The sequence below is a fragment of the Colobus angolensis genome, unplaced genomic scaffold (genome assembly GCF_000951035.1).
Source record: "Colobus angolensis palliatus isolate OR3802 unplaced genomic scaffold, Cang.pa_1.0 Scaffold9, whole genome shotgun sequence".
In the NCBI taxonomy this organism is placed as follows: Eukaryota; Metazoa; Chordata; class Mammalia; order Primates; family Cercopithecidae; genus Colobus; species Colobus angolensis.
In genome coordinates this window covers 7,328,511-7,338,596 of record NW_012122931.1, presented here as the reverse complement: position 1 = coordinate 7,338,596, position 10,086 = coordinate 7,328,511, and the positions used below count along the sequence as shown (strand labels likewise).

Sequence of the window (10,086 nt, the reverse complement as noted above, 5' to 3'; positions counted from 1 at the left end):
ATACAAAAAACTAGCCGGGCGAGGTGGCGGGCGCCTGTAGTCCCAGCTACTCGGGAGGCTGAGGCAGGAGAATGGCGTAAACCCGGGAGGCGGAGTGCAGTGAGCTGAGATCCGGCCACTGCACTCCAGCCTGGGCGACAGAGTGAGACTCTGTCTCGAAAAAGAAAAAAAAAAAAAAAGAGATGTAAGATGTAGTTTCATTTTGTCACCCAAGCTGGAGTACAGTGGCACCATCATGGCACACTGCTGCCTCGACCTCCTGGGCTCAAGTGATCCTCCTGCCTCAGCCTCCTGATTAGCTAGGACTACAGGTACAAGCCACTGTACACAGCTATTCACTAATTTTTAACTGTGATTACTATGAAAATAAATTACATATGTGACTCACATAGATTTCTATTGGGCAGCACTGGCCTAGCTTTCCTAGGGAGGTTAGTCACAGCAGGGCATGCTGGGAGTGATACATACCTGGAACACAGCATGCCAGGAGCAACTGTGTGCTTAAGGCAAGACATGCCAGGAACAGTCAAGACTTTACATTGGGTACACTATGGGGAGCTTCTCTCAGACAGATGCTAGGAGTGACTGCAACCTCAGAGCAGAGCATGCTGGGTGGGAGCCCTTGTGCCCTCAGAGCAAGGTATGCTACGAGGAAGCCCTCTTGGACAAACCAGGCCATGTAGAGCATGTTGGAAAGGACCCATGTGAACAGCTGGACATGAAGAGAACTCTCCTAGGAGGCCCAACCAGAGGACAGCAGGACTTGACTACCCCTTAGAGCAGTGCATGCTGGGAGCAACAGGCCCTCTGGATGGGGCATGCTGAGAAGGAGCACAGGGCTGGACAGAGGGGGCAGGCGGGAGGGCTGGTACCTGTCCTTGCCCGTCTCACCCCGGAAGAGGTCGTCAAATTGCTGCATGCGGCCGGGAGAGACGGCATATGCTTCCATGTTGGGGAACACCAGGCCCGCCCGCTGGATCACACGCACGAGGCTGCCCTGGGGCTTCTGCATTTTGCTTGGGGGCCCCCAGAAGATGAACACGGTTTCAGGGGTCCGGTTGACAAACTCCTGGGGCCTCCTCAGCACGCGGAACACACTGGAATGGGCCACGACGCGGTAGGTGGTCTTGTTGCCCACATCAGCTGAATAGCCAGTGGTGGGCGCGTCATTCATGCGGATTGTACACTCAGCCCGCTCGATCTCAGGGCCCAGCTTGGTGCCCAGCAAGTGGCTGGAGCTGCTGACAATCACACACTGGTGGCACCGAGAGGGCAGCGTCTGGGGGACAAGGAAAGTCAACATTATCATGGCCACTCTGTGCTGGGCCCTGTGCTGCATACATCCAGGCCTCCAGGACCCAGGAATTGTTATGCCCATTTTAAAGAAAGGGAAACTGAGGCCCATTCATTCAACATTCAACACACATTGATAGCAAGCTGGTTAATGGCCAAGTCCCGGGGCAGAGCAAGGAGCAAAACAGATCAGGCTTCTGCCTTCAAGAAACAGGTGGAGAGACAGATAAGAATGCACATAATACATGCCAGGAAAAAAAAAAGAAAATAGTGGCAAATGGCTAGGCACGGTGGCTCACGCCTGTAATCCCAGCACTTTGGGAGGCTGAGGCAGGCAGATCACTTGAGGTCAGGAGTTTGAGACCAGCATGGCCAATATGGTGAAACCTCATCTCTACCAAAAAATACAAAAATTAGCCGGGCGTAGTGGCGCGTGCCTGTGATCACAGCTACTCAGGAGGCTGAGGCACCAGAATTGCTTGAACCTGGAAGCAGAGGTTGCAGTGAGCCTAGATTGCACCACTGTATTTAAGCCTGGGTGACAGAGCAAGACTCTGTTGAAAGAAAGAAAGGAAAGAAGAAAGAAAAGAAACAAGGAAAGGAAAGAAGAAAGAAAAAAAAAGAAAGGGAATGAAAGGGGGGGAAAGGAAAGAAAAGGAGAGGAGAGGAGAGGGAGAAGGGGAGGGGGAGAGAGGGAGAGGGAGGGGGAGAGGGAAAGGGGAGTGGGGGGAGGAGAGGGGAAGGGGAGGAGGGGAGGGGAAGGGAAGGGAAACAGGGGCAAGTGACCAAAGAGAGACTGCAGCCAAGGCTACTTTAGAAAGGTGGCCTGGAAGGCCAGGTGCGGTGGCTCATGCCTGTAATCCCAGCACTTTGGGAGGCTGAGGCGGGCAGATCACCTAAGCTCAGGAGTTCAAGACAAGCCTGACCAACATGGAGAAACCCCATCTCTACTAAAAACACAAAATTAGCAGGGCGTGGTGGCACATGCCTGTAATCCCAGCTACTAGGGAGGCTGAGGCAGGAGAATCGCTTGAACCTGGGAGGCAGACATTGCGGTGAGTCGAGATCACGCCACTGCACTCCAGCCTGGGCAACAAGAGTGAAATTCGGTCTCAAAAAAAAAAAGAATCTAATTTGGGAGAGGAATCTAACATAACTGACTCCATCCTGTTTCTGACCTCACAATCTAACCACCCTTGCTCATTCCTATCCATAGGCTAACTATGAGAGGAATTTATTTTATAGTTTAACTCTAAAGCAAAGATGATAACAGCCCCTTCTCAAAACTGAACTCCACTTTGTTTGGGAACTAAAAATGCCTTTGTAAAGTTAATAAAAGGCCACAAGGTAACAACTGAGATAGAGGCCTGGACTCTGCTAGGATACAGGTTTAGTAAAAATCATTTGTTTTACTTATTTTCCTTTTCCTTTGTCCTATATGCATGATTGCCTGCATATAGTCAGTTCGATAGAAGGTGGTCAGTAATAATTGATTATCTCACCCCCCGCATAGCTTTCTGTCAAGCTGTAGGCATAAACTATAACCAGCTTATTTCTTAGCTTGCTTTTCTGCTAAGATGTAGCTATAGTTGAATTATAACCATTGTTTCTTAATTTGCTTTTTAAAATACAGATAACATCATTGTTGTTTTTAACATAGATAACACTGTTATTGTAAAACCTGAGTGTTTGAGTTTTTTTTTTTTGTTTTTGAGACGGAGTTTCACTCTTGTTGCCCAAGCTGGAGTGCAATGGCACAATCTCGGCTCACTGTAACCTCTGCCTCCTGGGTTCAAGCAATTCTCCTGTCTTAGCCTCCCGAGTAGCTGGGATTACAGGCATGTACCACCACACCCGGCTAATGTTGTATTTTTAGTAGAGACGGGTTTCTCCATGTTGGTCAGGCTGGTCTCGAACTCCTGACCTCAGGTGATCTGCCTGCCTCAACCACCCAAAGTACTGGGATTACAGGCATGAGCCACTGAGCCTGGCCTGAGATATTTTTCAGACCTTTCAATCTGGTAGACCAATGGATGCCAACCAGACCAGTGACCCACGGCCCCCACCCAGGAACTGACTCGGTGGGTGAAGACAGTTTCAACACCCCTATGATTTCATCCCCAACCATTCTCTAGTTCCCCTGCCTGCCAAACTATCCTTAAAAAAACCCTAGCTTCCAAATTCTGGGGGAGGCAGATTTGAGAAATAATCCCTTGTCTCCTCACTTGGCTGGCCCTGCGATTGTTAAACTCTTTCTCTGCTGCAACACCTGCAGTCTCAGTGTATTGGTTTTTTCTGGGCAGCAGGCAAGAAGAATCTGTCAAGCTGTAACAGAAATGCCTCTCTGAGCTGAGATGTGAAGAATGAAGAAGGACCACCTAGGGAAACATATTCAAGGCAGGAGAAACAGCCAGCACAAAGGCTCCAATGTGGAAATAAAGGTGGTACGTTGAAAACCAAAAGAAGGCTATTCAATTGGGTCAGAGTCAACAAGTGGGAGAACAGAAGGTCACAAAGTGGAGAAGTGCAGTGCCAGGATTTGAACCCAAGTCTATGTTACCACAGATCCCCAGCTCTCCAAAGTGGACATCTTCCAAAAAGCACCCATGACATTTCCACCGCACCCAGAAACAAGAACCACCTTGTTATTAAGGAAGGTATGGAAGCCACTCTGGGGCTGTTTCTCCATGGCCGAAATGAATGGGTTGGAACCACAGGCTTTCTGGGGCCTATTTTTTGCCCATGGAATTCCCATTCACCCTTTAAGGCTAAGCTCAAATGCCACCTCCCCCAAGGCAGCCTTCCCTGAGCCCTTACTCCAAGATCCAGCAACACATCCCACGTACCTCGACTGGCGTTTCCACTTTTCTGAGTGCTAGTTTTTTTGGCTTCCCCTGTGATGCTGGAAGCACTGCAAGCCATGCTCTGTCTCTCCTTTCCACATCACCCACACTCAAGCTGTCCCATTTTTATTCCTCTTTCAAGGGTTCTTAGGGTAGAGAAAGACTCACTTAGGTGTTAACCTGTCTCCAAACACCAGCTAATGTGCCCTTTCCTAGTGAGGGTGTGTCCAGAGCCTGGGCTCTACACTCTGCATGCAAAGGCCCTGAAGAAAATATAGGAGGGTCAGTGAGGAAGGAGAAAGAGGCACTACAGGGTGAACCCCAGAAATACAACCTGAATTTCATTGCTACCCAAGGCCAACAGAAGTCTCCAGGAATGACTTTGGCCTCTCCCTGCAGCTGCAACTTAGCAGGGGGTAGGAAAATACCATCTTCTTCCTTCCCGCATCTGTAGCCTTAGACAAATGACTTCACCTCTCTGAGCCTTGGCTACTCCATCTCACCAAGGGAGATAATAATGCTGCCCTCACAGGGTTTGTCTGAGGATTACTGGTGATCAAAGTGCCTGGCACATACAGGCACTTGATAAAGGGCAGCTGGTATTATTAATGCTTTTGTGTTGTCAAATGTCCCAGTGTTCTGCTCCCAAGCCTGTGTGGGCTCCCCAGCAGAGACAGAGAGCAGTGAAAACAGAAACACATTTTCCAAAGGATTCTGATTCAGGAGATGGTAGGATATTAGCAATAAGGGTGGGGACTTGGAGAGAACTGAGGCCCAGACAGGGGCAGTGCCCTTATCCAAAGTCACACAGCAAGCAGAGAGCTGAAATCACCAGAGGGAGGGCCTTAATTCCCAGGGTCCACCTTTCCTTTAGGAAAGAAGAGGTGGAGGGAGTGGTGATGCTGGGCAGTGGAAAGGAGCTCCCAGGGAGCTCCCCAAAGCAGCTGCGCTACCTTGTTGCCGAGAATGGGGACATAGCCTTCGGTGATGCTCCACTTCTTGAGGTTGACAGGTCGGCGGCTACGGCCCCGCAGGGAGCCATAATGGAAGACCTCATTGGCACTGTTGGAGCTGTAGAGGATGAGGATGGTGATGAGGGCAAAGAGGATCACGAACACTGCTGACCGCTGCTCCTGGAGAGAGGAGAGGCCAGTGAGGGCCCAGCTGCCGAGCAGGCTCAGCGCCCACCTCCTTGCCACCTACCATGCCTGGTTAACTCCTGCTTTTTGTTGCAGACCAGTTCTGGCACTACTTCCTCCAGGAAGGCCTCCTTCAGCCGCCTCAGTTCCCCCATCACAACACTGATCACACTGCATTCAAACTCCCATCCCTCCAATTAGACCGTGAGCTCTGGGACTGGGTCAGCCTTGCTCCCCACTGTATCCCAGATCCCAGGGCAGGTCCTGGAAGATGGAAGGTTCTCAGGGAGGGTTTGCTGGACTGGATTGAATACGTCAGGATTCCCTACAGCTGCTGCTAAGAGGATGTCCAGAGACAGGTGGGCCATCTGAGTGAGAGGGTCTAGGTCTTCCCCCAACAGTAAGTCTTCAATGTACTGCCTCTAGCTCCAAGTTTATCCTTTTTGTCTGCTCTGTGGAAATGGATCTGAGCCCTTTAAATGTTTTCCCTTGTCAGTTAGCTGCATATTAAGCTTTGTGAGTAGAGGGTGCTGGACAGACACTGTAGGAGGAAAAGCATTTGCTTCTTGGTTCTGGTAGGCTTGCTAGGGAGGCTCCTTCAGTGCACACGGCCTTTCCAGCAAGGGCATCTTACCCACTGCCCAGAGGCCAGCAGTGCCAGCAAGTCAGGCACATTGCCTCTGGCTCGTGCTGTGATCACAGCTTCTCCAAAGTCCAGCTCCTACAGTGCACTCAACCACCTGCAGCACTTGGAGGCTGGCGGCTTCCCCTCCCCAGGCCAGTTCTGTACTGGAGCCATTCAGTAGGCCACAGCTGGGCCTTTTTCAGCAAGGCCCGGATCTCAGTCTTTATGGGGGCAGGGGTGCTCCTTATATTAATATCTGCTATTGCTGTATTCCTCAGAATTCTAATCCCTTGTTACTCCAGTGTCCTATTATAGCCAATAATTTTTTGCATTAAACTTTCCTGTTTAATCACTGTGTAGTTTCTTTCTCCTGATTAGACTCAAATTAATACAACCACCCCATCCCATTTCCAAACCTCAGGCTCCACCAAGGCTGCAGTGGATCCTAAGGAAGGGGCATGCAGGGCCAGTCATGTAGTAAGTGCTTAGGAAAGCATGAATGAATGAAAGAACAATGGGGAACCCTGACATTCTCAGGGTCATGCTCCAGCTGTATCACCTTTGATCAGTGCACCCTCGCCCCATTTCCTGCTCACCTCCACCTGCCCACCCCTCTTTCCTGCACAGCACTCCACAGTCACCTCGGCTAGTCCTGACCATCACAGACAGACTGTCAGGCCTGGGAGGGCAAAACTGACCCTGGGTCCAGGAACAGGCAGGAGCTTGCCCTAAGCCACTTAGAAGATCAGTGGCCAAAGCAGGGCTTAAACCTGGGTCTCCCAGGCATGGGTGGCTTCTTGAGGGGAAAAAGAGACTCACGGTAGCTGGGGTCTGGGACAGGTCCAAAGGAACCCGTTCCATGGAGGGAAGTAAGAGGCTCAATGGGGTTAAGAAATGAAGGGAGGCTTACTTTGTTGCTACTCATTTCTCTCCGGCGTCTGCTGAAGGGTAGGTGTCGGCGTCCTGTAGGTGGCCCTGGGGGCAGGGATATGGGTTCACACCTGCAAGCCACCAGAAAGGGTTATTATGGCTTCAGTGTCCTCCTTTGGGTCCAGCAAGCCAAAGGCTACACCTTCTCTGCCCCCCACTAGTTCTTCTATGCACCTAGAACTTTAAGGCTCAAGACTGTATCCATTTTGCAGATGGAGACACTGAGGGCCAGAAAGGCCAGGAATCTGCCTGAGGTCATACAGCCTGGTGGCAGCAGAGCCCTGCCCATTCTCCTCCTTGAGCAGGGGCCTTCCCACACCAAGGCAGCTGGCAGGGCCAAAGCTGGCTCCCCTGCTGGAGGACCTGACCTCCACGCAGCAGGATCCCCATTCACACCCTGCTCTAAATTCTGCCTTGGGTCCCTGTGGCGTCAGAATAAAACAATACTTCTTGTAGGCCCCCAAACTCCTCTGCTCTGACTGCCTCTCAGGTTGGCCTGGAACACCCTCCCTTCTATGGCCTTCTGACTCCCACTCATCCTCCAAGCCTGGCATGGACCAGGAACTCCCCTAGGTCCTCCCGTCCCCCCAGGCTAAGAGCTGCCTGCGGGGTACAGCCCACCCAGGTCCTCACTCAGTTTCCCCTGTGCCTCCACAGCCACGGATATGCAGGAATACTACTGAATGAACTAATGCATTAACAAGCAGGATCTCTCGGGGGCTAAGAGCACAGACTCAAGTCTGAGAGGCTCGGTTCTAGTCTAGGTTCGGCAGTCTCTGCCAGGGCTGACTCCTCATCTGTCAAATGGCTGTAATCACAGTCTCAGGGGGTGGCTGGGGGGCCTCTGGAAGACCTGGCAGTGAGGAGGCCGGCCCAGTTCTGCTCCGCACACCCCAATCGCTCCCTCTCCCACCACCCAAAACTCAGTTCCTTTCCAGACTTCCACTTCCCCACCTGTGAAAGGGAAAATGGACTGTGTCCAGCCTACCTTCAGCAGACAGGCCAGGGGGCAGGGCAGGCAGGAGTGCAGAGGGAAGAAACTGGGGCTTAGGGGGCCCTCCTCAGTTCCGTCCCCTCCTCCAGGGGCCTCTCAGTTCCTGTCACTCTCTGAGCCCTTTGACCTAGCCGCTGTTTACTCCTACACGGCCACCAAGAAAAGCCAGAGAACCTCGTGCCAGAGGAGGCTTGGCACACACACCTCCCTCCTGAATGGTTAGATCCTAGCCCCGCCCCCTCCCCAACCCCGCCCCCTCCCCATGGGAGCCCCCCTCATCCCAAGTTCGGTTTCAGGTTTCTCCAGCGCGGGCCCTTCACAGCCAGTCAGGGAGACCGGGACTCCTATCTAGTCCAGACCCCGCGGTACACAGCAGAAAAAGGGGCCTCATCAGAAGCGAGGAGCGGTTTGTTCTTGTCCTCACAGACCGTTAGAGCAAAAGACAGGAGTCCAGAATCCTGGGGTGGCCCCATTAGCCCTGAGACCTCGGCATTCAAGGCGCCCAGGGGTCCAGCCGCCTCTATCTTATTACGCGTGGCTACTCTTTCCTGCGGATGCCCTCTGCCCGCCCCCCACTTTCCCACCTTTGCCTGAGCTGTGCCCTCAGCCAGGACCAGCATCCCCCTGGTCCGCCCCGTCACAATCCTGCTCTGAGAAGGCCATGGTCAGTACAGCATGTCAGGTGCCCGTGCGAATTCCGGTTTCACCACTTACTGGCTGGGGGGCCTCGAGCAAGCCATGTGACCTCTCTGAGCCTCAGTTTCCTCATCTGTGAAATGGGAACAATAAGAGTCGGTAACTCAGGGGGCTGTTGGAAGGATTCAAACAGATGTGGCAAGGGACACGCGCGGCTTGAAAGTGCTCCCACATTGGCCGGGCACGGTGGCTCACGCCTGTAATCCCAGCACTTTGGGAGGCCGAGGTGGGCAGATCACCAGGTGAAGAGATCGAGACCATCCTGGCCAACATGGTGAAACCCCGTCTGTACCAAAAATACAAAAATGAGCTGGGCATGGTGGCGGGTGCCTGTAGCCCCAGCTACTCCGGAGGCTGAGGCAGGAGAACCGCTTGAACCCGGGAGGCGGAGGTTGCAGTGAACCGAGATGGTGCCACTGCACTCCAGTCTGGCGACAGAGCGAGACTCTGTCTCAAAAACAAAAACAAACTAAATTAAATTAAATTAAATTAAAAAAGAAAAGAAAGTGCCCCCACAATGCCAACAGCTGTTAGTCTTGCGGTTAATCACTGTTCAAGTCCCGCCTCTCCAGTGTGTCAGTGAAACACTCCTCCCCTGACCCCAGTGCGGCGACTTTCCCGGAATATCAAGGAATATGTGTGGGAATACGTTCTAAGCATCACCCACGCGCTGAATCAAGGCAACGTATGGTAGGAGCCCTTGTTGCCCATTTCACAGATAAGGAGGCTGAGGTTCAAAGAGGCAAAGCGCCTTGCGGGGCCGCCCAGAGCCGGCTTGAGAGCCTTGTTTACAGGCTCGTTTACAGGGAGCAGCCCAGGGCTGAGCCTGACTTCGTTTCCCTGGAGGATCCCCCTCGGCTGGAACGGGTCAGAGGCCATGGAGTGTGTGCCCAGGACGTGGCTCGGCACCGGCACCGGGGCGGGGATCTGGGGGCCTGTTGAGGAGCGGCTTGCTCAGGCTGGTGAGGTGGCAGCCTCGATCGCTGGCCCAGGAGCATGGACTCAGCCCAAGACTGGACATGCAGGCGAGCTGAGCAGGAGCCGAGGGTGGGGGCCACACCCTGCCCTCTGTTTGGGGGTTTTCCTTCTTCCAGCCCCCGGAGTCCTCCCGCAGATCGGGACGCCCCCACGAACCCGGGAGGGAGGAGGGCTCCAGGGAGAAGGGGGAGGGGGGCTCCTAATTCCGAGACGATGGAGGACGCCGAACCCGTGGGTCCACCTTGTGGGGGGCTCACCCAGCGCGCCCCTCGCGCCAACCCCCTCCCCAACTCCTGCACTCTGGGGATCCGGAGCCCTAACCCCAGCTGGGAAGAAAAGAGAGGCAGGACCGCTGACGGGGTAGTCGGCGGCAAGAGGCCCAGCGGACCCCGCGACAGCGCGAGAACCGGGACCTCGGGGCGCGGCTACCAAGGGGGAAGGGGTCTAGGGGTGCCGCCGGGGGCCCCGCATCCATCCCCATCCCCGGTGATTATCGATCTCCTCTCCCGGCGCCCTCCGCCCCAGCCCCCGCCCCCGCGACCAGCTCCCTCTAGGCGTCTGCTCACCTCCGGCGGGGAGCGCCCGGCC

General features: G+C 53.7%; 1 protein-coding gene across 6 annotated transcripts in view; it reads right to left on the bottom strand.

Annotated features, from left to right (window-relative positions):
- The window catches only part of ST6GALNAC6 (ST6 (alpha-N-acetyl-neuraminyl-2,3-beta-galactosyl-1,3)-N-acetylgalactosaminide alpha-2,6-sialyltransferase 6), a 22,979-nt gene that overhangs the window by 6,319 nt on the left and 6,574 nt on the right, over positions 1-10,086 (bottom strand). For 2 of the 6 annotated variants that reach the window (XM_011931317.1, XM_011931316.1), the window contains exons 1-5: positions 10,065-10,080; positions 8,539-8,593; positions 6,811-6,901; positions 5,090-5,269; positions 873-1,279 (exon numbers count right to left, since the gene is read on the bottom strand). In XM_011931317.1, the coding sequence (XP_011786707.1) occupies positions 873-1,279; positions 5,090-5,269; positions 6,811-6,901; positions 8,539-8,564 (704 nt within the window). In that variant the 5' untranslated portion in view covers positions 8,565-8,593; positions 10,065-10,080. Of the gene's footprint in view, positions 1-872; positions 1,280-5,089; positions 5,270-6,810; positions 6,902-7,818; positions 7,992-8,538; positions 8,594-10,064; positions 10,081-10,086 lie in introns of those variants that run through there. The other 4 variants (XM_011931318.1, XM_011931320.1, XM_011931319.1 and 1 more) reach the window with 4 other exon arrangements.